Source organism: Catharus ustulatus, chromosome 6, assembly GCF_009819885.2.
Source record: "Catharus ustulatus isolate bCatUst1 chromosome 6, bCatUst1.pri.v2, whole genome shotgun sequence".
NCBI classification, from domain to species: Eukaryota; Metazoa; Chordata; class Aves; order Passeriformes; family Turdidae; genus Catharus; species Catharus ustulatus.
In genome coordinates, this window is record NC_046226.1 from 54,387,374 (window position 1) to 54,415,259 (window position 27,886).

Consider the following 27,886-nt stretch of genomic DNA (forward strand, 5'->3'; position numbering starts at 1 on the left):
GCCCCCTTCGCTCAAGCCACGCCCCCCTCCGCGCAGGCCACGCCCCCGCGGTTCCGCGTCCGGCGCGAGGTCACCGCCATGGCGGCGGCGCGAGCGCGGCGCGCGGGAGGTGAGCGGGCACCGGGAATGGCACCGGGAACCGGGAAACAGGGACAGGGAGGGGAGGGAGGAGCTCTGGGTGCTGCTGGGAAGGGTGGGAGGAATGAAAGGAAGATGCTCTGCCCGCTGCTGAGAAGGGGGGAAGGAAGAAGAGGAAGGAGCTGTGGCAGCTGCTGCAGAGAAGGAAGGGAGATGCTGGCAGGGAGGATGGAAGGAAGGGCTGTGCTTTGCCTGCTGCCGGGATGGAAGGAGGCGGACAGGAGGTCACTGCTGCCTCCTGGCCCCTCTGTATCCCTGCCCTGCAGGATGAGCCTGGAGCTCTTCCCTGGGAGGTGGAAGGGATCCAGGTCTTCCTCAGCATCAGCCTGGGAGGAGTCCGAAAGCTGGGGAATGTTAACAACAAAGAGAATCAACTTTACACGTAAACCCTTAGCATAAACTCTTCAGCAAAATCCAAGGGATGGGAAGGAGTAGGGACTTCATCAATCCCTTCCTTCCCGGGCTGGGAAGGGGCTGTGGGGATGCTGGAATCCCCATCCCTAGAGGTGTCCCAGGAATGCCTGGACGTGGCACTCAGTGCTCTGCCCTGGGTGACAGTGTGGGCACCAGTCACAGGTTGCACTCAATGCTCTGGGAGGGCTTTTCCAGCCTGAGTGATTCTGGAATTCTGCAAAAACCCAGGAGCTGCTGCCTGTGTTTAATTCTCTCTTTTCCTCCCTTTCAGCCTCCCTGCTTTGGGCTGCGGTCCGGCACCAGAGTTCCCAGAGCTCATCCCCACAGCCAGGGTAATGTCACACATGTCACACATCACTTGGCCTCATCCCCCTGGAATGCTGGCCTGCTTCAGGGAGCTGGTTTTACTCTTGGCTACCCCTTGGTCACTCTGTAGCTTCCCAATGTTTTGGACTCTGCCTACCTTCAGTCACCTTTCTTGTTCTTTTTTCCCTTCTTTTTTTATTTTTATCCTATCCCTGGAAATGTTCAGGGCCTAGTTGAACAGGGCTTGGAGCAATCTGGTCTGGTGGAAATTGTCCCTGCCTTCCAAGGCAAACCATTCTGGAATTCTATGATAATTCTTCCAGTGGGACCTTCAGGCTTTGCTTTTCCCAGCACTTGGGGACCTCTTGTTATGCCTGTATTCCATTCCACATGCCAGGATCTCCTGCAGGACTGAGCTGCTGCTGGCTCTGACCAGGAGGGGACACTGCAGGAGCAGAGAATTCCTGCTGGGGAGAATGGCAGGATGTACTGTTCCCTCTTCCTGCTCATCCTCAAGGATCAGAGATCCTTGGATCTCTGCCTGGGTGATGCAGCGCCCAAAATCCTCACCAAACCCTGTACTCACAGGTACTTGCAGTTCCTGTTTGGGGGTTACAGAGTGAATCAATCATTGCAAAGGATTTTGAGTCAATTTTGCTTTCTTCCACTACATCTCATGTTTATTCCTGAATATTTTATGGATTTGGTGCATCCTGTGTTGCTTAGGCAAATTGTGGATTTCTGCATGCAGGAAAACCTGAACTGCACAACCCACTCAGTGGGATAGTATTTGCTTTTTATTTTGGGATGGTATGTACAAAATCTACTGAATTTTCAGTTTCAGAAACCACAACCTTTGTGTTCATCTAATGGAGTTTTCCAAATCTCCCTCCTCTTTATACCTAAGACTAGTTTTGTGCTATTGTAGATTCCTGCCTGGTTGTTAACTGTAATTTGATGCCTTTTGGTTGGGTGTTTGTGAATAATATCCATTTCTCCTCCATCTCTTTTTTCCTTCTTTCCTCTCCCTGTATTCCACCTCTTGGCAGTATCTGTTTGCTGCAGTGAATTTTACCTTGTCCCTCACAGACTTGTTGCCAAAACTTCCCTGACTTCACCCCCATGGCCTGAAGTGAAACTTCCAGATCCAGTGGAAGAAGCCAAGTATCATGCAGGTAAAAGTCTCAAATCTGGTGTTCCAGCATTTCCTCGAGGCCTGATTGAGCATAAATGTCTTCAGTTGCAAGTTTGTGTTCTTCACTTTTTTTTTTTTTTTAATTTTTTAAAATTTCTCACGTGTTTTAATGTTGCTGAAATTGTGCTCCACCTGCTCTCCAGGTTTGGGAGATTTGGGTACAATATGATTTTTCCTTGGTTTATTCAGCTTGTCACGCTCCCAGAGGACCCTTACCTGATGTGACCTGTGGCATGAAACAATATATTAAAAAATTAAAGCGTGGGGAAGCATTTTGGGCAGGAGAAGTGAGTTATTTTCCATTCCCTGGCTAAATCAAAGCCAGCAGGAGCAGTTGGATGGTGGGCACATGGAGAGCTGGTGTATTTTGGTGCACAAAACAGAACATCCAGCCAGCAGGAGCAGTTGGATGGTGGGCACAGGACAGACCTGCAGAGGTGGGACGCAGCGTGACAGAACATTGGTGGTCGTGTCCCTGTCCCCTCCGCTTGTCAGGACTGCTGGGTGAGAGGAAGGAGTCAAGAGGAATTTCTTCCTGGAAGGAGCTGCCCAGGGACCTGTTGGAGTCCCCATCCCTGGGGATGTCCAAGGAATGACCGGATGTGGCACTCAGGGCTCTGGGCTGGGTGACAAGAAGAGCTGAGCTCACCTTCCTGCAGATCTCCCCCATCTCTGGAGTGGCTGGAGTGTGTCCCTAACTGAGGGATGTGCTTTGGAGAGAGCCTCCCTCTCCACATCTCCTCCTGGGATGTTTTGATCCTGCTTTTTATCTGCTCCTGGGATCGCTCAAGTGCCAGATGGGTGCCTGTCCCTGTGAAATAACCCAGCAGTGAACCACAAACTGCTCCTGTGGGGAACAGGGTCCCGTCCTGCTCTCATCCCATTCCCTCCTGCTGCTGCTGAGCATTGCCTCGTTATCTCCTGGCTGTGCTTATCCAAAGGGAACAGCAGCAGGAGCCTTTCAGTTCTGCCTCCTGCTGCCCATGGAAACAGCCCCGGATATTTTAGGATGGGTCTCTCCACATGGTGCTGAGATCCAAGCCAGCAATCACTTGATGTTTCCTGGCAGTGGAGGTGTTGGAAGAGTTATCAACAACTCTTTATCCTCCAGCAGCTCCTGCCCTGCGAATAATTTGTGTCCCTACCTCTACCTTTAAGTTTGTATCCCAGGGCTTGAAGCTTGGACCTTTTCCGAGCATTCCTGTAAGGATTGGTTTGGGTTTGCCTGGCTGCTGGATTCCTGTCTGTCCCAAAGGGATATTCTGTTTGCATTCCAAGAAAAAAAAACCCAAAAATGATTCAGCCACTTTTTAGGACAACGAGGAAAACGTGTTTTTCTCAGCAGCTCAGGAGGGTGGGAAGCTGCTCTTTGGCAGTGGGATGGTGTCAGGGAGCAGCACCTTTGGTGTTCCCATAAAAAATGGGGCTGGATTCACTGCCCAGGAAGCTGATTGCAGGGGGTGATGTTTGTCCATGTGCAGGACCTGGCCCCTGGGATCTGTGCTGCTCCTGGCACCACTCTGCATGCACGTGAGAAGAGGTTTTTTCTGGGAAAGTGAGGAAGGACAGGTCCCTCTTGTTCTTGGAAAGTTCTCGGGCCAGGCTTTGCCATTTGCTGGAAGCTTCTTCCCTGGTACTTTGCCAGGCACTTACTGATGTTCCTGTGTGCCTTAGGCACCACTCAGACTCGTGGGCTGTCTGCATCTGACTTGGAAATGGAGGGAATTTCCTCCAAACACAGGATGCATGGACAAGAGCTCTTTTCTGGAATGCTTTATATCCCAGTACAGTATATTTTGGGATGCCTGAGGAATGGGCTGAGAGTCAGCAGTGTAGAGAAGCTGCACAGTGTATACAAGATGTTTACTTATGCGTGGCTTTGCCAGCACCTAAAATACAAATAAATCATTAATTTTAAGAAAGGGAGGCTCACACGTCTGGGAAGCAACGCTGCTGTTGGTCCTCGCTTAAAGATTCCCGGGAGATAAGAGTGCTGGGGGGAGAGCAGGGTGGCTGGGTGAGTTTTCCCAGCCCTTCCCAGCTCTCTGGCTGTGCTGCCCTGATCCCTGGCCTGCTGTTTGCCAGCAGAAGTGGTGCAGAAGGTGAACGGGCTGATCGCTGCGGGGCAGTACGGGCGGCTCTTCGCCGTCGTCCACTTCGCCAGCAAGCAGTGGAAAATCACCAGTGAAGACCTCATCATGATGGACAATGTCCTGGAGGCTGAGTGTGGAGACCGAATCCGGATGGAAAAGGTGAAAAAAACAGAGCATATTCCCTGCAAACGTTCCTGGAGGCAAAACCCATCACCAGTTTTAACATCACATCCCAAAGTGCCCCTCGGGGTCTCCCACCTTCATTCCAGCCCTTTGCTGTGTTCCAATTCCCTTAGTTTTGTTCCAGTTTCAGATATTATTGTGATTTCTGTTCAACAGGGCTGGAGTGAGTCTTGCCAGACTCTGTGGGGAGACAGATTTTTGTTGTCCTAACTCCTTCCAAAAAAAGAAAATGACAGTTGTTTTTTCCAGAGCCGGCAGCGAAAGCCTGTGTTTGCCTTGAGACTCCAGCACCCCGGATCACAGAATCATTTAGGCTGGAAAAGACCTCTAAGATCATCAAGTCCAACCTCTTAATTCCTTGCAGGTCTCCCAGAGGGATTGTAAACTCCTCAGGGCTCTGCAAGATCCTTATCATGCTGGGCCCTGGCTGGGGGCAGAGGGATGGGGCACGGAGGGGAGAATTGCCAAAATCCAATTAATATCTTTATCCCCAGCCTTGGACAATCAGCAGGGACTTGCAGAGGCTCATTAATCCAGGCTGAAGGGAAATATTATGGAGTGGGATTCTGTTGGCTTCACCTTCGTGTTTGGTGGTTAGAGCTAAGCAAGCAATTAAGGAGAGCTGCAGGGATTTTGTGCTTGCCCAGTGCTTTGAAGCCCAGTTTTGAAGCAGCTTTTTTTTAGAGATGTCCCTGTGTCCAGTAGAGAGGAGAGATTTCTGTGTTGCAGCCAGCAAAGGTCTAGATGGGAGTGAAGGATAAAATTTGCCTGAACACCAGAGCCCTCCAGGGTTGTTTTTTTCCTGTCTGGAACAAAAACCAGGACTCCTCATGACCGTTTCTGTGTGGTTTTTAAGTGCTGCCAGAGGATTTGTGAGGCAGCCCTGGGAGGAGTGGCTCCGGATGTGGCACTTGGGAGACATGGCTTAGGGAACATTATGGTGCTGCTGGCTTTGATGGTTGGACTCCATGACCTTGTTGGTCTCTTCCCAACTTGATGATTTCAGTGAAATCCAGCCTCAAACTCCTGGATCCTCTCAAATCCTGCCTGTTCCTTTAGATGGGGCTGAAATGCCCCAAAACAGCAGGGGCTGGTGAAACCCCAATATTAATTTGTTTATTTCCAATCTTGAGGAGAATGAGGGAATAATTTCTCCACTGGCATTTGTAGCAATTTCTGTAAAAATGACCATGGTTTAGGAGCTCCCATTTGTCCAGATCCCACACGAGGCAGCTTATTCTTCCCTGATTGCTTTCCATATTTTTTTTATGGCTGCTGGTACACCAGGACAGGGAGGTTCAGTGTGTTCTGATCATGGAGAAAGATACTCCTGCAGTCTTAGTGGGATGAGCCTCTGGAAGAGTAATGGCCCTGTCTGCAGCCTGTTAGCAGCTTTCCCCACTGCCCCTCCAGGTGGTGTCAGGTTTGAAATGTGGGAAGGCCTGCTTTGAAGCAGTTTGACTCCTTTATGGCTGTAGAATTTGAAAGGCCTTGTTTGCATTTCTGCCAGGGCAATGAGCAGTGATTTGTGCCTGATTTATTTCCCCCAGGTTTTGCTGGTTGGTGCTGATGACTTCACACTCATTGGAAGGCCGCTGCTGGGGTAAGATGCTTCATAAAGGAATTACAATGACATTTTTGTACTTAATTGTGGCTTCAGGGCTCTGCAGTCCCTGAAACTGGGATTTATCAGCACTAACTTTGATCCCAGCCTCGTGGCTTTTGAAAGAATCACCAATAAAACACCTCATCAGCCTCTGGTGACTTTCCCCCACCCCAGTGCAGGGAGAGCAGCAGTCTCAGTTCTGAGGTAGCTCTTGGGTGTTCACCTCAGCTGGATCTTTTCCTCCTTGCTCAAAGTAGCAGGACGTGTTGCTCTTCAACATCTCTACCTTCTTACCGTGGTTTTGGTGGTAGTCATCTTAAAATAAGCCAGAAATTATTTTCTTTATTCCCTTGAGTTGGGTTTTTAACCCCTTTCCTTTTGCCATTGTATTACTCCAGCAGGTCTTAACCCTAATTTCAGGATTCCTAATTTTTCCCTTCCTCTTAATCACATAAACCAGCAATCACAGCACTTGGGAGAAGTTTGTCCTTAGGCACTGCCTGCATCCCAGTGCTGTAGGACTTGCTGCACAGAACATCAGGCAAGTGAGGAGCAACTTCCTTCCCCAGCTGATCCAGGGGCCCTGGGGTGGCTCTTTGCAGCTCTTTGTGCTGGATTTGGCACGGGGATAGCCAGGAGCTCCAGGACAGGAAGAAAACCAGCTGCTGGCTCCTGCAGGTGCTTTGAGGGTGTGGGAAGTGCTGGCAGCTGCTTGAGGCACACCAGGCTGCACATCAGGGCCTTTGGCTGAAGGGAGTCAGTGGGAGGAGGAAGAGGCTGGCCAGGAAGGGTGAAGGCTGAGGGGGACATGCCATCACCCTCTGAGCTGTAGGGAAACCACCCAAATCCCACTCTGTGAGGGAATGAAGAAAAGGAGAACGGGGTAAGGAAAAGGGTGTCACCAGCAAGGTGCACTGCAGTTCTCTCACACAGCCCCCTAACCCAGGCATTTTGGGAAGCAGAGAAGAGGCTGGATGAGAGCAGAGGCAGTTCTGTGTTCCTGTTGTTGTATAAATAAACAGCCAGTGAGTGCTCACAGCCCGAGACACTTCAGTGGAGCCGCTTCCTGTCGGCTCCCAAACGTGTCCTGTTTGGGACAGCTGGTCAGGGTTTGTTCCTCTGATACCTCCCAGGATGACACTTCTTTCAGTCCTAAATCACCACATCTGCATGCTGGAGGCTATTCTGGGAGCTTCTGGCTGGCTCCTGCTCTGGAATCCGTGTTTGTCCAAGTCACTGCCAGCCCTGGCTGGCACAAGGGCTGGAGCCTGCGTTGGGCACGAGTGGAGTGAAAGTTTGGCTTATTTCTAGACAAAATAGAGCTGATGGGAATTTTACCTCTAGGAAACCTCACTGTTTCTCCTGCTACCTGCCCCTTTTTGCAGTGGGAGTGCCAAAGGCTTTGGAGCTGTTCTGACAGCTGGGTTGGGAGTGACCTTGGCAGTGGAGTTATGACCTCCAAGAGTTATGAGTCCTGTGGGCTTGGAGCTTTCCTGGATCTTTTTCTCTGCCTCTTGACAGCACCTTTCAGCCCAGCTCAGATCCATGAGATTCCAGCCTGAGTTTTTCTCACCTCCTGGAAAAACCCAATCCATGGAACATTTTGCTGCTGAAGGCAGCAGGCTCAGCTGTGTCGGGCTCTGGGAAATGTGTGACCCCCTTCTTATTTTTATGGACATTCCAGTCATACCTAAAACGTTTGATAGAGATTTTTATTTATTCCTTGGGCTCTGTTTTGCTGAGAACTTGTCCTGCCCACGAGTTCTTCTCCAGCAAGTTGATTTCTGTTGTGCTTCAGCCTCTTGCCAGCAGTTCCTAGAGCTGAGTCCTGCAGAGAACTCACCAGGGCCTTGAGTCCAGGAAGTTCATTCCCAAATTAGTGGTAAGCCACGTCTGGAGTGCAGTTTGCTTTCTGGTTTCTCCCTCAGGGTTGCAGGGTTTGTGTGTGGTTCAGTGGTGCTGGGATGTCGGGGTCACACAGTGGTCTCTTAAAATCTGAATTATTTTATATCTCTTTTCTTCTGGACTGGTCACTAACTGCAGATAAATCAGTTTCCTCCAATCTCTGATTCAATCACACCCCCGGGGTGGATTTTAAGAGATGGTGGCTGTCTGAAGCCTTTGGCCTCCCAGTGACCTTGCTGGAACAATTTCAGCTGGATGGGCTTCCCCCTCTGCCCCCCTCAAGTGCAGACAGAGCCGTTTATCAGCAAAATGGTCTTTAAATGTCTTCCTGTGGCAAACTTAACGAGCTTTTAATGGAATTCTGCAGTGCTGTGCATGGAAGAGCAGCTCCTCCTCCCTCCCTGTGGCTGCTGACTAAAACTCCCTTTTCCAAAGCTCCTGTCTGGGTCTTGCCTGAGGGCTCTCACCTTCTGAGACCCTTGAAGCCTATCAAGGCTGATTACAGTTGTTTTAGCAGAACTTGGTTCCTGTAATTTTCCCAAAAAACTGTGTTCCCACAGCAGCAAGCCTTGCTAAATGCTGGCTACAGTGGAAAATTGCTTACGGTTCATTAAAACAATTAATTAAAAAATTACTGGGAAAGTTATAGCGTTTCCAACAAGGTGAGATTTTTCTTCCAGCTGTCTGTGATGATTTAGAGGAGGAGGAAGGACTTGTGTGGGGAGCAGGATGGGAGGAGGAAGGATTTCTTGGTCGCCAGGAGCAGGGATGGGCTCCTGCTGTGCCAAATCCAGAGCAGGGCACACGAGATCACCTGGAGGTGCCAGGGGAATTTATCTTGCTGCAATCCTACAAGTTCCTGCAGGTGCCTGTCTCTCCTGCCTGCTCTGGTGGAATGATCTCATCCCTCACTTGGCAGGGAAGCTGTGACCTGTCCCATCTCCTCATCCAGGAGCAGCACCTGGAGGCTTTTGGCTGTGCCTGGACAGGTGGCCCTGCTCCCATCTGTAATTCCCAGCATCTGGCATGTGTTGTTATCCCCTTGTCTCTCCTCCCAGAAACCTGCTGCCCAAGAGCAGGATGTAAATAACTAAAACCTGATGTGTCTAACACTCATTTTTCAGGAAGGACCTGGTCCGTGTGGAGGCCACGGTGATTGAGAAGACGGAGTCGTGGCCCAAAGTCAACATGCGCTTCTGGAGGAGGCACAACTACCAGAGGAAGAAAAGTAAGAGGGAAAGGACACATTTCCTTCCCTGCTGGGTGTGGGAGGGGAGGTATCCCAGCACAAGGGCCTGAGGAAGGGCCTTGTTTTAATACCAGATTTAATATTCCCTCAGTGTTCCTGGGCTGGAAAGCAATCCCAAGTCTTGTCCAAGCCTTAAACATTGGATGTGTCATCACAGCTCTCAGCAAGCCCCAGCAGGGTCCTGTACAGGTTTTGGTTGCCAAATGACTCTTCCTTCTCTGAGAGAGGGGAGGAATTATGGCTGTTTTAGTATGGGATGGATGGTAAAGCCTGGACCAGGCTGCCCCAGTGCCACTCTGGGACCTGCTGTCCTTGGCATCCCCATGGAATGCTGCTGTCAGCCAGCACAGCCCTCCAGGAACCCTGGCATGAGGTAGGCACCCTATTTGTGCTGTTACCTAATTTTTTTTCCCCTTTTCCTTCTTTTTCAGTCATTGCAAACCCCCAGACTGTCCTCAGGATCAACACCATTGAAATCTACCCCTGCTTGTCCTGACTGGGGTGGGGATGTGCCTGGGAATCATTGTTGCTTCCAGGCAATTGTGGAAATAAAACTGCCTCAGCACTGGGAAGTTCTGGACTTGTTGCTGTGTGGGAAATGGAAATCTCTATGTGCTTTCTTTTTGAAAGAATGAAATATTTTTTAAACTCTTGCTTCAGCCTTGCTGGTGTTTATTTGCCAGGAGTTTTAAACCACCCACTCCCATTGCTGGCTGTCCAGCCTTTTCATGCCTCATGGATCTTTTTGCCTCTGCACCTCTCTGAACTTTGGGAATTCTGGACATGTAATTCCTGGCATTGTGTGGCTCCAGGGAATATCCTGGGGTCCAGCATGGCCCTCAGCGTGTAGGACTGAAGAGAGCAGTGAAACCAGGTGACTGCAGGGTCTAAAATATACTCCCAGATTGTGCCAAAGGGTGAAAATCCTTCTTAACAATCAGCACTGGGAAGTGGAGCTGAAAGCTTTCCCTGCTGGGTAAATTGTGTGTGTGTGTAACACCATCAAAATGAGACACTGGTGGCTCAGGAAGGATTTTGTGCCTATTTCAGAGTTGAGTTTTGACCTGCTGAGTGTATTCCATGTCTGGATCCTGGTCTTTTCCCTCTCCTGTGGCTACACGTTGAGCCCTGTGCTTTCCTGGGCAGCACATACAAGGCCAGGTGGATGCAGCTGAGATCTGCTGTTGTTTCCAGGCTGGATATCCACCAAGAGGAGAGTCTCCTGGAGTTTCTTGTACTGTGGGGTTCTTAACAGCCATCATGGGGAGGGATAACAGGTCCTGCTCACCTTTTCACTTCCCTAGGGAGTTCCTTGGCTTCAAATCGGGAGTAAAACCACATTTGCACTCCCACCATGGCTCCTCCTGGGACAAAGTTGCCACAACCCTGTGCTGAGTGGATTGGGAGTTTTGTTCCATCTGGAGCTGGCCCTGGCTGTCCAATCTCACAATTCCTTTGGGAGATCACTTTAGGTGCCACTGTGGTGGCTCTGGCTGCATCTCACCTTCAGCTGGAGAAGGATCCAGGTGTGCCAGGGCCAAGCTGGTTCTTCAGCCACTGGAGACAGCTGGATCTGCAGGGGTGGACTCAGCCCTTCCCATTTCAGATCCTCTGGCACAAACAGATCTTGGGAATGCTGCTCTTTCCCTTTTGCTGTGGTTAAACACCCAGGTTTTAGCAGCTGGTGGAACGTGGAAGGCAGCTTGGATCATCACATCCTCCTTCCCAACCTCTTCCAAATGGAAAGGGTGGGGAGGCCCCTCCAAAAATCATCTCCTACCTCTTCCCCTTCTCCCCCAGGTGCCTGCAGTTCCATGCTGGGACCAGCAGACCCCAGCAGCAGGCAGAGTGTGCTGTGGGCTGGCACAGGGACCGCAGCTCCGGATGCAGGCTGTTCCCGGTCCACAGCGGAAGCGGCGCTGCCAGCCGAAGGAATTGGACTGGAAATCCTCAGTCCCTGTGTGTTTGAGTGCTGGGGCTAAGAAACAGCATGTCTTGGCTTTAAGGGGATGTAGCAGGAATGTTCTGTCCTTCCCAAATAGGAAGAAACACTTGGAAATAACAGGAGATTCAGGGCTCAGCAATACGGAGGGCAAAGGCTGCTGTGGAGTCAAAGGAAAAGCAAAGGGCTTAAGTTCTGTAAGTCTGATCCCCCAAAAAGCCCTTGGGAATGTTGTTCTGCACTAAGTGAGATACTACACAAAATTAGGGTGGTCTCACAGCATTTTGGGGGGACAAAAATTCAGGAAGAGAAAATCCAACCAGTATCAGGAAGTTTTTGGTTTGAAAAGTTTATAATGCAGAATAGGCAGGTTTTGTTGGAATTATTTCTTCAGAACGAGGTAAAAAGGGATTATTTGAATGTTTTCTTCAGGAGAATTTAAATCAAAAGCTTTTTTGTTGCTCCAAGTGGAAGCAGGAATGCCCAGCTTTCAGGGATGAAGTCACAGGTCTCCACAGGGAATAGTGGAGGGGGGTCATCCTTGTCACCCCTCCTGGTGCTAAATAGTACTGAAACATTTTAAGAGCAGGAATTTCTCAACAGAACAGATTCGGGAATTTATTTTTTTTTCCCCGAAGTACTGATTCATGGTGGAAATTCATCTGCCTGGATAGAACAGATCTGAGATTCTTTGAATCTGAGATTCTTTGCCCAGAGCTGAAGATCCACGTGGGTCAGACAAGAAGCAGGCCTGGGCTCTGGCCACCCCTGTGGCGTCTGTCCCCCCCGGCAGGGAGGCTGGAGAGCCGGAGCAGAGGGCATGTGCTGGGAATTGAGAGTGAATTCCAGCGCTGATCCCTGCCCGCTGGCCACAAAGCTGCTGCCTGTGCTGCTCCTGCTGTGCTTTCCAAGAATGCCAGCAGGGTTCTGAGGCTGCAGGACAACTGGCTCCGTAGCCCTGACATTTCCCATCATAAGGAAGCGTTGTTTTCTTGCCAGCTGCTAGGTTTGCTTGGGAATAGCTGGCAGGAATGCCTCGGGAGGTATTTGCTGCTCTGTCAGCTCCCCATGGCATCCCTGTTTTGGGCAGGAGCACCAAGCAGATCCCTGGCCCTGCCTCTCTCCAGGTGGGTGTCCCCCAAGACCCCTCCTTGCCCTTCCCTCTTAGAGGTTATATCCCTAATTTCTGTGAGCCCAGCCCTGACCTCCTCCTCTACCCTTTCAAGAGTGGCCTATGGCACCAGAATTCCTTTGTGGCTCTAGGATTTTCCCTCCCCCTTAGCTCCAGCTGCTTTTAGGAGCAAGGTTTCCATCATTTCAGAGGCTGGTGCTGTTCCAAACCCGTCTGGATGTTGCAGCTTCGAGGGGCTTGGACTTGTGTTCCACACAAAATCCTTCTTGAGATTGCAGGTTCACACAGGATCCCTTTTTGCAGCGTTTCTGGAGGTTTAAGTTACTTCCAGGATGGGATTTGTCTCCCTTCCCTCAGCACAGTGCTCTGTGTTCTAAAATCACCTTCCCAAGCAGAGCCATTCCCACAGCGGGAAGCTTCCCGCCGGGAGGAGCTGTTTGTGGAGTCTGATGGGGCCTGACAGACGGGGTTCTGTGGCAGTGTCCTCCTTCCCAGCAGCCAGAGCCTGCAGGAAAACAAAGTGCAGGACACTTTCTTTGGAGCCCACGGGGCAGCAGAGGGATTTAGCAGCTCCATCAGGATCTTTGGATCACGCGCTCTGCCAGCCCGTGAGCTGCCAGCGTTTGTGCAGTGGCAAAGCAGCTCAGAAAGCTCTTGGGACGTGTTGTTCAGACCCTGGGGCGGGAGGGAAATGCTGTTAATTTGCCCCTTCCCTGTGTTTTTTATCCCTCACAGCTTTGGGAAGGAGTCTTTGAGCTCTGACGTGGAGCCAGATTTGTTTTCTCAGCGTGATCCAGCCGCGTGTCGGAATCCGCTTCAGCAGCAGGCAGGAACAGGACATCAGGAAACTGTGTTGGTTGGATTTCTCTTGCACTACAAGTTTTATTATCTCCTGTGACCTAAAAAACAGCCTTTTATTAAGAAAAGAAAGGGAATGTGTTCCCAGTGGGTCCATGTTGATGCAGATCCCACACGGAGAAGTCCGCCCCTGGACACTGGGCCTTTCATCTGTTTTCCCTCTCCCTATTTATAGCAAATGGAGAAGCAACTGGGATCTGTGTCCCTGTGCCTCTTTCCTGGATGTGAATGCAGAGGTTTCACAGCAGGATTGGAGTCAGAAGGAGCAGAGTGAATCAAGGAAGGTGAGGGGCTGAAGGCTGGGAGGGCTCTTGGGCATGCTGGGTTTGCTGCAGCAACCCAAAATGTGTTTATGGACAGGGCAGTGTGGCTTTGGTTATATCCTTGGAGAGCGTTCCCTGGTGGAGCTGCACATGGGAATGTCTGTGCAGTCATTAAGGAGTGGCAATTAAATGTGGTGGGTGAGCTGGAAAAGGGTTTGAGCCTTTCAAATGGAGGCTCGGGAGAGGAGCTAAATCTTGGGGAATCAAGGTTGAGACACCTCAATAATTTTTGAACTGGAGTTGGCTCCTGCATGGATCTGCTGGCATTCCACACCTTTGGATCATCTCATGCAGAGAAAAGGGACTGGTGTTATTTTGTCTTCCTTTCCTAACTAAAAAAAAAAAACACCACTGCCCAGTTTCAAAAGCCTCAAAGTTCAGTTTCTGGGCAGCTCTCAGAACAGCCAGGGAAGTGGTTTGGACCATGGAACGGGATCCCCCAATCCCAGGCTACAGCCTGAGGGGATTTGGCTCTTTGCTTTAGGCCAGCTTTTAATTTCAGCTGATTTACTGTTTTTAGGGCTGTGATTCATGGGAGCCTCTGGCTTGGTTCCCAGAGCAGACTCCGTATCTTGAAGGACCGGCAAGTATGGAATAGCCTGGCCACAAATATTTCAGCAGGACACAATATCTCCTGCACCTTTCCCACCTGGCTCTGCTGCAGAACGCCGGGGGTGGATTATCCAGTGATCAATCACCAGTGATAAAATCCTGTTTCCACTGTCATCCAGCCAAATATTCCCTGGCAAACATGGGTTGGGTGCTCCTGTGGGAACACGTATGTGGCTTCCACCACGACAAGGAGAGCTGTGCATGAGGAGCAGGAGTTTGTCCCAGCTATGCTGCCAGGGACACAAATTCCCCAGCTCCAGGGATCACACTGACCTGTTCCTAAAAAATCCAGGGATATCTTTTTCTGGAGTAGCTGGTATTGGATTGGAAGGTCACAGTGGTCATGGAGGTGGTGGGAAGGGAGCTGATTTTCCCAAGGTGACATTGGAAGTCTGTGGGATGAGTGCAGCTGTGCTTCCATTTTAACTCCATCCTTCCTGTCCCTTTGTTCCCTCATCCCCAAAAATCCACTGTGCTGTTAACACACTCGGATTTAAGGCAGCTGTGACTGCCCAGCTGCCAGGGCTGTGCTGCCAAGGTGCTGCACCTGAGGCAAACACAGCAGGAACCTGGAGCAGCAGGAATTGTTACTCCGCGCTCCCCCAGTCAGTTCCTGCCTTCCAAAGTCCAAGGGTGGATTTTCTGTGAGATTTGCCCTTTTGTTGTCACATGACTCGCAGGAGAAGAGTTTTCTCTGTGGCTTCTCCCTCATTTGCCTGGAATCAGGCGATGTATTAAAACTGGTCTTAGAGAGGATCAGGCAAGAAGAGGACTTGATTGCAGACATCTCATTTCCGTAGGAAATGGGGCTAAAAATAGGGAAGGAATGTAACAGAGACTTCTCTTCCTTGACACCCCCTGTTCCCCAGCTGGGAATCAGCTTTTGTCCCAAAATCTGTTTATTGCCTCGCTGTTTTTTTCTGGGCCCCAGACATAGCTGTGAGTCTGATTTTTGGCTTTGGAGAAGCCGGAGCAGGGCTGTTTCCAGCGGCTGATGCACAAGGAAGACACATGTGATGGCAAGATGGGTTTCTGGGAGAGGTCTGCTGTCTCTCCAGGCTCTCCACAACAGTCCCTGTGTTATCCAGGGGCCTCCCTCCAGCTCTGATCCCACTGGCAGCAGCTGTGATCCCGATAACCCTGAGTGCTAATGTCCCTGTGGGCACCAGGATGTTCCCTTTGGAACCTGATAGGGGCTATAAATACCAGGTGGGCTCATGTTCCCTCAAGCACCAAGGGGGCTGTGCCAAGTCACCCCAGATGGTCAGGCTGAGAGATCCCTGTGCCAGAGAAATGACTGCAGCCTTTGGAAAAGGGACTGAGAGTCTGATGAGGGTGTTGGAAGGCTCCACACCCTTGGCCAGGTCCCTTCTCCCAGCTTCTTTTTTTGCAGCCCTGGTGTCACCTGGGATCTGCATTCCCTGCTGTTCTGGGGTCTGATGGAGAGAGTCAAGATGCCGCTCAAGGTGCTGCCAGGCTTGTCCCTTCTTCCCAGGATGCCCAGGGTAGATCCATGCCAGCTCCAGGTACTGTTACACATTCCCTGCACACCTGGGCACAGCCTGGTGGTGCTGCTGCACCAAAACACAGCACAAAGTTCGGTCCCAGCTCTGGTGTGGACTCTTGGCTCTTGGGTATCCATGGGGATTTGGTGGCTGGTTTGCGCGGAGCCAGGATTCACTCCTCATTGGACAAGGGGAAAGCCGGGGCTAAGTCTGCTCCTCTTGTCATTACTGCCTCCCCTTGTGCACAAACATGGGGAAGATCGTGATTTCGGGCAGGGACAGGCAGCACTCTGGCTGGGGAGGTGCTGCGCCACTTCCCTCTTTCCTCACTTTCATAGACTCAGGGAATCCCGGGAAGCTTTGGGTTGGAAGGGACCTCACAGCCCATCCTGAGCCACCCCCTGCCATGCACAGGGACACTTTCCATAGCCCAGCTGACTCCGAGCCCCGTCCAAGTGGCTTTGTCCCTTTGTGAGGAGCAGCTTTCCCGCTCCGGGAAGCGCTGCTGCGTGCGGGGAAACTGAGGCACAATTCCCGAACCGCCTCCGGGACGGGATGAGCACCGCCTCCGCTGGCCAGGGAGGAGGAGGAGGAGGAGGGGGAGGAGGGCATCAGCCGGGGCTGAGCCCAGCCCGGCCCCCGGGGCGGAGCCGGCGGAGCAGCGCCCGGCGGAGCGGGGAGCGGCGGATCCCGGGGCAGCCCCGGCCCGGCTCCGGGATGAGCTTCCCGCGGCCCCTGCGCCGCTCCGTGAGCCTCAGCCCGGCCCGCACCCTGCGCCTCGTCGTGCTGGGACAGAGCGCCGTGGGCAAGACAGGTAGGACGGGGATCCCCGGTGTGCCCCCCGCATCCCTCTGGCATCTTCCTGCATCCCTCTGCTATGCCCTGGCATCCCCTGGTAATCTCCCTCCGGCCAGAGGGATCAACCGTGTCCCTTAGAAAGCCGGGACATTCTCCCGATGCCCCCCAGTCCCTGGGTCTGGTGGGCACTGAGTTTCCTTCTCCTCGAGTTTCCCACTTTGCAGCCGGGGCTCGTTTCCTTGCCCGAGGGGTTCCCGGCTGCGTGGGGACCCGGGGTGGACATCCCTGGCCGGGCTCAGGATTGGGTTTTCCCGGGTGAGAGGAGTTCGCTGCTCATTCCCAGCGCCCACGGCAGCTTTGGGGAGCCTCCTCCACAGCCCCGGGCTGTTTTCCTTCAGGAAAACTCGCTTTCCCTGTGCCTCGTTCGGCACTCTCCGTCCGTGCCTGTAGGGGTTTGGGATATTGTGCTGCGAGCACCTCAGCTCTCTCCTTCACCCCATTCCTTCCTGGGGATCATCCTTCCCTACTCCCCACTGTGAGCACTTGGGGGCAAAGGTGTCCCCTGTAGCGCCCAGAGTGCCAGGGCTGGGGTCAGAGCAGGAAAACTCTGGATCCACGGCTATGCTGCCGTGCCCTTGGGGACAGGGAATGTCGTGACCCTCTGGAAAAGGGAAGGCGCCACAGCAGTGGCACCTGCGCCGGGCTGTCGGAGCCGCTGGAATTGTGCTTCCACATACAGCAACCGGCATGAACGAGAATCCTAATTCCCTGATTAGATGGAAGGAAGCAACTCCCAGCTCTCCCTGAGCAATTCTGGAGCTCGGGATGTGGCTGAGCCCGGGGTACCCAGAGCCCCGATGGAGCTGATGGTTGTACGGGATGTACGAAGCCTTTGGCTCGCCCCCACCCCAAACTCGTGTGTCCCCCCGCTTCTGGGCATCCCACCCGGCACACAGCAGATTCCTGGCAGCTTTGGGCCCCTCCTGCGGGCAGCTGCGGGGTTTTTGTGCCTCTTCTCAGGGTGGGATCGTGCCCAGGGTCTTTAAAAGTTCCTCCGGTTAGGTTCGGCTTGCAGCAGCGGGGTGTGTGACAGTGTGACAGTGACACTGGCCATGGAATCGGGGCACAGGAAGGTAATTGATACTGGAGCGTGCCAGGAACAGGGAGCAGCCCCCGGAACGGCAGGCGTGCAGCCCCCCCTGAGCGAGTCCCTCCCCGTCTGTGTCCCCTGGGCGCTGTTGCGCACGTCCTCCCCTGCCAGGGGACATCGTGTCACCTTCCCCGGGGGCTGTGCCCGAGCTGCCGGGTCCTGCTGCCCGCCAGCCCCTGCGCTGGGGACCCGGACACCTGTCCTGCTGTCCCTGCCCAGCTGGCAGGGGACATCCCAGGTGATGGATGGAGTGTGGGAGAGGCGAGGAAGGAGCCAAGAGCAGCAGCATCATCGCCTGAGCTCCTGTGGGGAGGACGGGGGAGGCAGCCGTGTCCCCAGGCGGGGGTGACATCTCTCCTGGCCAGGCTGTGAAGCAGGGGAGGCTGAAGGTGCTGCCAAGCTCCCGTCCTGGCAGGATGTGAGTGGGCCCCGCTCCGGAGCATCCCCAGGACGAGATGCTGCATCCATGGGATACAGAGCCAGGTCCGGGAGTGTTGAGGAGTGGGAACAACCAAAGGGCAAATCCCATGCGGGCAGCTGAAAAAGGGGAAAATAACCCTTGATTCTTAGCAAGAGTTTGGGTATTTGTGGAGCAGTTTGGAAACCTTCCGGATCTGGTGACTCGAGACCCTTGGAGCAGGGATGGCTTTGGGAGCAGCCGTGTGGTTTTAAGGATCAGCGCTGTGTGAATCAGCGGCGGGGGCTGGAAATCCAGCCCAGCTGAGGCTTGTGCTGTCCTCTGCTGCTGCTGCCCGGCGTAAACTTTGCCATGAGCCAGAGCAGAGCTCTGCCTGCAGCACGTGGAGCCAAGATGGATCGGCGCTGGAGCCGTTCCGTGGCTGCACAAACAGGGCAGCACGTGGGCGAGCGCTCGGTGCCATCCCCAGGTGCCCAGCCTGGCTCCTGGCAGGTAAATCACCCCTTGAGCCCGCAGCCATCCCCCCCACCCCATGTTTAAAACACATTTAACCCCTTCAGCTCCATGGAAAGCCCTTCCCGAGGTGACTGATGTTCAGGATGGGGAGAAAAAGCTCCTTATAAGGCTGGGTGGCCGCGGCCGCTCCGCCTGCGGCCGCTTCCCCCACTGGCAGCTCCCCTCGTGTTCCTGCGCTCCAGCCAATTTTTAATCAATCTAATTGGCTCCTCTTCTCATCCCACACCATGTGCTCCAGCTTTGGGTGGCTGCCTGACATATGACACACAATCAGGTGCTTTCTAGAGACCGAGCCTACCTCGTCCTGCTCCCCCACCCCCCGATAATTCCATCACCTCTTTGAAGGTGCCTGTAGGTGCTTCCTGCAGGATCCTTGGTTATCTCCTCAGAGCAGTTTGGCTAAATGACCTGCTTTTTCTTCAAATCCCTTCTCTGCTGGGCAGGTTTAAACCCAGAAACAGACTGGAGGGGTATGAGGTTGGTGAAACCCTCAAAGAGGAGCCAAGCAGGTGTGGGAGGCAAGAGAAGTTCCTGCATCCCTCTTTCCCTTTCTGTGGTTATTTAAGGCTGGCCCATGTGTGGTTCCACATTCCTGGGATAAACACACAGATCCTGATGGACTTGGTGTGGGTTTGTGAGGGCAGGACACCAGCAACATCTGCTGGTGAGCAGCTGGGACAAGCAGACCCTGGGTGGCAAGGGAAAGGGAGCTCCAATTGTTGCTCCAGCTTGGTGTTGGCTTTTCATTTCCCCTTTTGTTTCTGGAGGGGTTTTCATCACATTCTGGTTCTGGTGAGGTTTATCCTCCTGTCACACTCCTGGTTTGTTTTCCCTTCATCTCCCTCCTGGCTCTGCTCCTGACTAGCTCTTTCAGGGTTTTTTCCCCTGTTTTTTTTCTCCCCCGTTCCACTGATTTCACTTTCCACTCCTGTTGCCTCTCCAAGCCAGCTCTCAGCCTCTCCACTCCCTTTCACTCCCATCTCCATTATCATCATTAACGCCTTGAAGCATCACTTCCACCCTCCACTCCTGCACTCTTCACCCTCTCAACCATGGCTTTGTCCAGAAGTTCCCTCTCCAGGCACCAGCACTGCATTTCCAAAACAGCTTTCTGGAAAAGATGTTGTGGCCAAAGGCCCCAGGGAGGGCTTTGCCAGCAATTTGGGCTTTGCCTCGCCAGGCTCTGGTGCAGGGAGATGTGTAATCAGATGAGAGGGTTTAATTGTCTGAGCTGTGCCTGCTCCTGTTGCTCCTTTGCCCTTGCAAGGAGGAAAAATTAGTCCAGAGGAATGACAATCCAACAGGGCTCATTGTGGTTTTTTCCCCAGCGCTGACGGTCCGATTCATCACCAGGAGATTCATTGGAGACTATGACCCAACCCTAGGTAGGCAAACTCCTTTTCCTTGGTGCTGTCACCACGGCAGAGCCAGCTCTGCTCCCTCTTCTTCCTCCTCACCCAGACAGACAGCCTGTGGACTTCCTGACGTCTCCCTGGGTCCTGCATGCCTTTTTCCTTTTCTGTTGTTATTAAGGGAAAATAAATATATTGGGATGAGCCATCAGACTGCACAGGGAAGTGCTGTAGGCTCAGCTATGGGATCATGCAATCATTTAGAATCCTGGGATCACACAGAATCATTTTGGTCGGCAAAGACCTCTGAGAGTTCAACCATCAAACCAACAGTTCCTCAAATTCCTTCCCAATCTGCTGGGAGGTGGCTTTTAAGGGACAGATACAGGAGATATCTAAGCCCCTGGAGCCTGTGCTCTCCTGAATTTTAGGATTTGGGGTTGGTTTTGTTTTTTGTTTTGTTTGTTTGGTTTGGGGTTTTTTTTTGGTTTTTTTTGTTTTTTTTTTTTTTTTTGCATTTGGTTTGTTTTTTGAGCACTGGTGCTATGCCCCTGCTGGAATGTCCCAGAAATATCCTCCCCTGTTGCTCCCACGCTTTGGTCACTGCTGCCCTCTCGGCCACCTGGGCTGTGGCAGCTCCCTGAGGGCTCTCTCACACACCTTCCCTGTGTGTCCTGCCCAGAAATGATCTACAGGCACGTGGCTGTCATCGATGGGGAGATGGTGCACTTCGAGATCCTCGACACGGCCGGGCAGGTGAGCTCAGCTGGGAAAACACCACGGGAGCAGAGCAGCCTGCCAGGGAAGGCAGGCCCTGCTCTTCCACTGGCCTAATTCCTGGTGCCTGCAGTATCATGGTGGTTACCTCATCATGGTGGTTTTGGTGAATTTATGTCTAACCTCAGTTACAGCGTGGCTTTGGGTAAATAGTCCCCTATTCCTGTGTGGAGCACTGCTGTGCTTCCCGTGCTGGTGGAGCAGCTCAAGGGAGCACAGATTCCCTCAATATCCACACCAGGACAGAGCTGACGGCCATCCCCACCCACCACACTGCCAAATTCACCCCATCCCTGCCCCAGGCTGCCAGAGTCACCCTGATATCCCCAAACTCTTCACGGAGACGCTGCCGCGCCCTGGGGAGGTTTTCCGGGGCTGCATCCCGCCATGCTGCCATTCCATCGATGCTAACAGGATCCCTGTGTTCTCCAGGAGGAGGACTCCCTGCAGATCGAGGAGAAGATCAAGTGGGGCGATGGCTTTGCCGTGGTGTACTCGGTGACGGACCGCTGCAGCTTCGACGAGGTGATGCGGCTCTGCTTCCTCATCAACCACCTGCACGCCAGCCCCAAGCGCAGCGGCGCCGCCGAGCAGCCCCCCGTCGTCATCGTGGGCAACAAGAAGGACCTGCAGTTCGACAGGATGGTGTCCACCGAGGATGGGGAGAACCTCTCCAAAGCCCTCAAGATTCCCTTCTACGAGATCTCCACGCGGGACAGCTACGAGGAGCCGGTGGCCGTGTTCAGCAGCCTCTACCAGGAGCTGCTCAGGCAGGGGCACTTCTCCCCCGGCTCCTTCAAGAGGAGGACAGTGTCCAAGCTCATGGAAAAGATTCCCAAGATGCAAGCCAGCTCCACCCTGAACTCTGCGGGCCGGAGCCTCAGCTTTAACTCCTTCAGGGACTACATTCCCGAGTGAGCCGCCCGGCTCCAGCCCGGGATGGGGGCGGCTGTGCCGGCTCTCTGCAGGGGAGAGGGTGGCACTGGGGTACAAAGGGGTTCTCCTTACAAGGGGCTTTGTGCCAGCAGGGAAGGTTTTCTTCTTCTATCCGATCCCTTTTCTCCCTCCTCCCCCTCCGGCACGGCTGCAGTGGAGCCGAGGTGGCTCCAGTGGTGTTGGGACAATTCCTTGGAGGGAGGCTCAGCTGTGTTTTGGTGGGGCTCAGACCAAATCTGTACCCCAAATCCAGCACCCACCATGCTGGGTGACCCCAAGGACCATGCTGGCTCATTCCCTGGGAATGGAGCCTGCTTCCTCAGCGTGGCTGGTGAGTAATGCCCCTGGATCCTCAGACCCTCCCAGGCTGTGCTCAGTAGCATGGACACAACAGAGCTGATTCCAGAAGCTGCTTGCAGACCCCTCTGTCTGCTCACCCACTGCCCTGCTCCCAGAGGGAAAATCACCACGGGCTGAGGACTTCTCATTTTGCACAGGGATGGGGCAGGAAAGGCGTGGGAAGGAGCTGGGTGCATGGCTCCTATTCCTTCCCTCCCTCTGGGTAATACCTGTGCTGGGACCCTGTGGTGTGACTCCCCTGTCCCTCCGTGTTGTGACCGACCCCCTCGTCTGCTGCCGTGTCCTGTGACAATAAAAGCTGAGTTCCCAACGCCTGTGGCACTCCCAGGATAGATTATTTTAGGGAGCTCAAGGATAGGAGTGCACGGTGTGGCATCACCCTTAAATTAAATTATCCTTCCCCCAAGCCCTGGCACCATGCACCCTCCTGGCTGCCTCCACTCCAAAAGGCTTCCCTGGAGGATCCCAGGGTGAGAAGCCATTTATCCCACCTCCCCAGCCTGCTCCACAACCCACCAAGGCACCCTTTTTTCCTCCTACAGCTCCCTGAGCTTTTTCCTGGTGCTTCTTGTGTTTCCCTCCACGGAAGGGGATTCATTATATTCCATTTTTCTTCAACACCCACATTCTCCTGTGGGGGGAAAATGAGCCCCATCAAGGAGCCAGACTGGGAAAGCAATTTGGGGCTGCTGCTTTCTCAGCACCTTCATTAAAATCTGAATTTTATCAAATTAAATTTAATTTAGTGAATTAAAATTCGCTCAGGGCTCTGTGTATGAGCAGAGCCCAAATGGGGTCTGGACAAGAGGGGGGTGGATATTTTTAGGAGGTTTATGGCATTCCCAAGGGAGTTGAACACTGGGAGGTGGGTTGGCGGTTTGTGATCCAGCAGCTGGGGTGGGTGTTGCTGTCCTGGCTGGAAAAGAGCCAGTTTGGGAAGTGCTGGGATGGGGAGAGAAGAGCTCAGGAGGGATCAAACCACACACTCGAGCCTGTCAAATGAAGGATTTGGGTGCTCTGATTCTACGTTGCTCAGTTCCCAAATATCCCCAAGGCTTGTCCAAGGGGATGGATTTAGCTGCTGGCTGGAGCTGGGCATGACGGAATCCCGCAATATTCAGCAGGAATTATTCCAAGTGATGGATGAGACAGGACCAGCTCATGAGCAGGAAGCCAGGCCAGCACTGGAACAGCATCCCCAGCGCTCCTGGCAATGGAGGAGCCCTCGGCACAGCCGGGATCGCTGTCCTGGAGTAACCCCAGCCCTCTTTTATATCCCAAGGAATCCAGAAGGCTCCGTGTGGTCACTGCTGCAACCCCTCACCAGGGCTCCTGGCCCTGCCTGCTATAATTAGCACCAAACCTCATTAGGAGAGGCAGGGGCAGCTCTTCAGGACTGGTAATTGCTAATTACTGGAAGCCTCTAATGGCTCTCCAGGGACAGTTTCCTCTCCCTGATAAAGGAAGGTCTTGAGGATGCAGCATTCATTGAGGTGGGGAGAGGTTTTGGGGGGTGTAAATCCTAAATTCCTGTGGTGAGAGGTCTGCAGGGGTCGGGCAAGGGAGAAGGAGCAGGAACAACAAAAACAAGAAGAGGAAGAAGATGGGGAGGAAGAGGAAGGTCTGTGCCTTCCTTGGAGCACAGCCTGGAGTTTCAGAGCCCTGGGCAGGTGAGTCCAGGGCAGGTCCCTGGAAAGGAGGTGCCCAGAGCCTCCTTGGAGGCACACGGGGCTCCATGGGGATGTGGGACCTGAGCCTCCTCCCTGCCAAGCAGGGCAATGCCACTGAAACAACACTTCAGGGGGGCTTGGGAATGGAAGCTGGGAATGGGGGATGGGGTCTGGTTTGCCTCGGAGCCCTCCCAAAAACTCCACAACTGTCCTTGGGGAGCACCTCAGGGCTGCTGAGAAAATCCCTCAGGGAACAGGGATGGAGCTGGGCTGTCCTGTGCTGATCCCCTGTTCCTGTGTGTAGCTGGGAAGTGCCACCTCTCTGGGGACAGCTGGGTGTCCTGAAGGTTGTCCTGCACGTTTCCAGCCTGCTGTGGCTCAGCTCCACGGAGAGAAGCTGAACAATTTTGGTCTCATCATTATCCAAACAGCATCTCCAGGGCCGGGATTGAATTTGGCAGCAGGCGGGGGCTGCAAATGTGCTCACCAGATTTCTGGGAAGCTTGGGAGAGGCAGATGAAGCAGAAAAGTCTTTTCCAAGAGCTCTCTTGCTGTGCTGATCCCCAGCAGCTCCCTGGCATGCCAAGCCCCCCGATTATCCCCCTTTGTCCTCTCTGCCAAGGGGTTTCCTGGAAAACCAAATTGTGGCCTCAGGTTGTGGGGTGCAGCTGCTCTCTCTGTGCAGCCACAGCTTTTAGCATCACTTGTGCCTTGTTTTAATTTAAAAAAAAAAAAAAAAAGTTTTGGGGCTTTTTGAAGGCTTCTCCTGGAAGAGCAGCATATGGATCTGGCCTGACCACAGCCCTGTTTCTGGGAGTGGTGGGGAGAGTGGAATTGTCAACAGCCCTTTCCAAACAGGTGCTGCCTTCAGACATCCCAAATCAGCACCCTGCTCTGAGGGATTTGAGCTTGGAACAGGAACACTGAGGTTGTCTGGCTGCTGCAACATTCCCTGGATTTAAGGTACCTGGACTAGGTTTGGAGGTGCAGGCGGGCAAGGGGATTTTCCTTAGTACAGTGGGCTCCTCTCTCCCCAGATTAGAAATTTTATGGAATATTGTGCATTAGGGACTTGTGTTTAGTGTCCCCAAAATATCAGGCTTTGCCTGAAGGGAAAAGGGGGGTGGGGGGTACGCGGGGGACATTTCCATCCCATCAGTACCAGCCAAAACCGGCAGTTGGAGCTGGCGACTTTCCAGCTAGAAAATGATCCATCCATGGATTTTTCAGGTGCTCCAGGCTGTTCCCCAGTCTGCCCAAAAAAGAACCCCGAAATCCAGGCTGGATTCCTGGTTCAGGGGACACAGCTGGGATGGGAAGGGACAATGGTCACTTCCAAGGGCTGTTCCTGTTTATGAGGCCACGTTGTCGGTGCAAGTCCTGCTGCTCGTTTTTTTGCTTTATAACTAGCTGTGGAGTTCATGGAAATCTGGGGTTGCTTTCCAGGAGAAAATCTGGGCTGAGATTTGGGGATTTAGGAAGCACACCACCCTTTTTGCCTTTTTTTTTTTTTCCCCCCTTTAATCTGAGCAATAGCTCGGCTCCAGTAAGGAGCCCAAAGCTCTCTAAGGCACAGAGAAATCCAGCACAGCCAAAGGCTTTTGCTGGCCCTGAAAGGCAAAGCTGGGAACTGCAAGGGGAAGGAAAACCCAAGGAGCAACACCCACCACGGCACATTGGCTGGTTTATTCCCAGGATGGATTCTGAAGGTATCTTTTCCATTTGGATAAACTCTGGGAGGGCAGGAAGATGGGATATCCATGTCCATCCGTGCTGCCAGCTTCAGGGAATCCACTCTGGTTCATCCCCATGTCTCCCAGCTTGTAGATATCATGGATAAATGGATAAAAATGAGAGTTTGACTTTTGAGGTACTGTGGGATCCATCCCCAGGGGGAGAGTTTTGGGATGAGGCTGCTCCCCACTGGGGAAAATGGAGAAATGCCAAGGTCTGGAGACACTTTGCTGCTCCCACCAGTTCTCCTTTGTTCTTGGCCAACCCACACAGCTTTCCTGTATATTTTTTTTAATAATAATATTTAAGAAACCCCAAACCAGAAACCCCAGGAGGGTCTGGCTGGGAAACTGCAGCTTTAATTGCTGGTGCTTAAAGGCTGTAGGAAAATATTGATGGAAAGGGCTGGGCCTTCCCAAGTGCAACCCCACAAAAGTAGAAAATCTCCCTTTTTCCAGCCAGCCTGAAAGGTGATGACAGAACTCTGGAAAGCAATGTGATCCACAGGGTATGGAAGCCTCTCTTAGGGGACAGTGATCCTAAATCCCAATGGGAAAACCCTTAGTCCCTGTTTTTTTGGGTGTTTCACCAAAAATCTTGGATTCTCGAGCTCTGCTTATGGATGCTGCTGAGTTAAAAGTGTTTCCAGCCTCCCACTCCATCCCTTCCCTGAGCACTGTCCATCACACAGGTGCCACATCCCACAGGGCCCAGGGAACCTGGAGAGCTGGCAAATCCCAGAGTCCTGGCATGGTTTGGGTTGGAAGGGACCTTAAAGCCCATCCAGCTCCAACTCCCTGCCATGGCAAGGGACACCAGCCACCAGATCAAGGTCCCTCAGCAACCCTGGAGTTTGGAAAGCCCTATTGGATATTAAAAAAGCAACCCCAAGATCTTTTCAACTCTGAAAAGTCATGAAAAGGGGAAAGATGCTCCATTTTGCATAGGAGGAGGTTTTAAAATGTTTAACAAAAAAACCCCTCTAGAAGCAGAGGGGCAGGACCCTTCTGGAATCCAGGGAGCCACCCCGAAATATTTTTTTTCCCTGCGGCCAGTCAAGGCTAAGTGGTTTTTGTTGGCAGTGGGAGGAAGATGAAGGGAGGTTTCACTGCTCGTGGGAGCCAGTTCATGCTGAGGATGTGATAGATCCATTCCTCCTCCCAAAAAGCAGGAGTGCTGGGAGGGAGGGAGAGGGCTCAGCCCAAACCCCCAGGCCGTGTGCAGAGCTGGGGGGGGCCCCAAACTTGGCCAAATATTGAATTGTTAAAAGTTCCACCAGGATTTTTCCCTGGGATTTCAGCTGATTTTTAAGAAAAGGTTTTTAAAACCATCCTCATTTCCTGTTATCCCAGCTAGGCATGTCCCTGCTTATCCCACTGCATCTGCGCCATCCCGGGGTTTCCCTAATCCCACCCTGGGGGCCCCTCTGCCATTCCATGGATGTGGTTTAATCTTGTGCCATGTGACAGAGCTTTGCCTTCAGCTGCTGCAGCCAAACAACCTCATCAGCCACCCATTTTGTGGTGGGAAACTGGGAATTGCCAACCCTTGGGTGCTGCTGCAGTGTCCCTTTCTCCTCCTTGGACAGAGGATTAAACCTTCCCACTGTACCAGGATCCCAGATCATTCCAAAGATGCCTTGTTTTCCTCTCCCCTGCCCTGTTTCTGCAGGTTTTGCAGCCAAACCGAGCTCTTCCTGATCCACATGGATCATTAAAGCCTCACAAGAAATTCCATTGGCTCCAGCTGGTGCTGAGGGTGAGCAGCTCTGAATCACCACAGGGTTTATTCACTTCTACCTCTTCCCTTTTCCAGGTCATGGGGAATGTTGAGACCTTCAAGTGCCTGTAACACTCCTGGTGGAAGGAACACCCTTCCTTCCTTTTTTTTTTTTTAATTTTTCCCTTTATTTTACCAAGTTTTTGGGTCCCATGAGTCCATCACCTGTAACCTCTCATGACTGCATTCCCAGGGGATCCCCAGCCCCTTTGGGATGGACATCACGGTCTCCTAGCTCATATTCAAGCCTTTTTCATCCTTTCTCCTTATCCTGTTTCCACCTCCTCTCCTGCTCTACAGCCCCTTCTTGTCCTGATGCTATCCACCATTTTTCCCCTCCATCCAACACTGGATATTGCCCCACCTGCAATGAAAAATTAATCCTGGAAAGATCCCATCCAGGTGCCTATTTGGGCCACAAATGAGATTTTTTTCCTGCTGGATTTGGCTGTCCTGAGACTCTCCTGGAGTCTGGGGTGAGCAGGGCTTTGGTCTTGGGATTGCTGGCGTTTGCCTGGATGCAGGATGGGGCAACACCTTTAAATCCCAAGTTTTTGTATCTTGGCAACCAACAGCTTGTAACATCGCTTGGAAAATGCAGTTCTTCCCTGATCACCTATAGACATGGTGAGATGACTGGAGCGTGGAAAAGTCGATGGAAATCTCAGATTTCCAGAGTTTTTGCACCGGTGGGGATTGCAAGTGTCCAGGGAAGCGGCTTCCCTGCAGTTTTGGGTGCAGCACCCATTTTGGCACCCCTGGAGTTAATCTAAAGGAGGGTCTGGTGGTTCATGTGAAGTAAAAACAGGGATAAAATCCCCCAAAACTGGATAATAACACCAACAAAAGCCAAAGCAGGAGAACAAGGGGGCTCAGCATTCCCAGGGCTTCATGTGTGGAGTAAAGACTGAACCAGAGCTACCTCAGCAAACTGG

General features: G+C 52.6%; 2 protein-coding genes across 3 annotated transcripts; both read left to right on the forward strand.

Annotated features, from left to right (window-relative positions):
• Positions 1–39: 39 nt before the first annotated feature.
• On the forward strand, positions 40–9,742 carry MRPL21 (mitochondrial ribosomal protein L21). Its single transcript, XM_033063620.1, has 7 exons — positions 40–109; positions 824–884; positions 1,948–2,033; positions 4,142–4,305; positions 5,880–5,932; positions 8,965–9,068; positions 9,521–9,742. The coding sequence occupies exons 1-7, from the start codon at positions 79–81 to the stop codon at positions 9,583–9,585; spliced, it is 564 nt and encodes a 187-aa protein (XP_032919511.1). The 5' UTR covers positions 40–78; the 3' UTR covers positions 9,586–9,742.
• A 2,967-nt stretch (positions 9,743–12,709) lies between these two features.
• LOC116998311 (ras-related and estrogen-regulated growth inhibitor-like) lies at positions 12,710–22,082 on the forward strand. 2 transcript variants are annotated; one of them, XM_033063857.2, is made up of 6 exons: positions 12,710–13,015; positions 13,197–13,305; positions 15,350–15,482; positions 19,672–19,728; positions 20,378–20,451; positions 20,905–22,082. In XM_033063857.2, exons 1-6 carry the CDS (start codon positions 12,855–12,857, stop codon positions 21,388–21,390), a joined length of 1,020 nt encoding a protein of 339 aa, XP_032919748.1. In that variant the 5' UTR covers positions 12,710–12,854; the 3' UTR covers positions 21,391–22,082. The 2 variants fall into 2 exon arrangements, with proteins under 2 accessions (XP_032919748.1, XP_032919749.1); XM_033063858.1 differs by lacking the exons at positions 12,710–13,015; positions 13,197–13,305; positions 15,350–15,482 and adding an exon at positions 16,142–16,275.
• Positions 22,083–27,886: the final 5,804 nt, after the last annotated feature.

What these genes read in the sequence shown, in the direction of transcription:
- MRPL21 (XM_033063620.1), top strand. Translation starts at nt 79, where the DNA reads ATGGCGGCGGCGCGAGCGCGGCGCGCGGGAG. An exon ending in ATTGGAAGGCCGCTGCTGGG is followed by an intron (nt 5,933 to 8,964) that starts GTAAGATGCTTC and finishes CTCATTTTTCAG; the next exon opens with GAAGGACCTGGTCCGTGTGG. An exon ending in CAACTACCAGAGGAAGAAAA is followed by an intron (nt 9,069 to 9,520) that starts GTAAGAGGGAAA and finishes CTTCTTTTTCAG; the next exon opens with TCATTGCAAACCCCCAGACT.
- LOC116998311 (XM_033063857.2), top strand. Translation starts at nt 12,855, where the DNA reads ATGCTGTTAATTTGCCCCTTCCCTGTGTTTTTTATCCCTCACAGCTTT. An exon ending in AGCAGAGTGAATCAAGGAAG is followed by an intron (nt 13,306 to 15,349) that starts GTGAGGGGCTGA and finishes CTTTTTTTGCAG; the next exon opens with CCCTGGTGTCACCTGGGATC. An exon ending in TAGATCCATGCCAGCTCCAG is followed by an intron (nt 15,483 to 19,671) that starts GTACTGTTACAC and finishes TTTTTTCCCCAG; the next exon opens with CGCTGACGGTCCGATTCATC.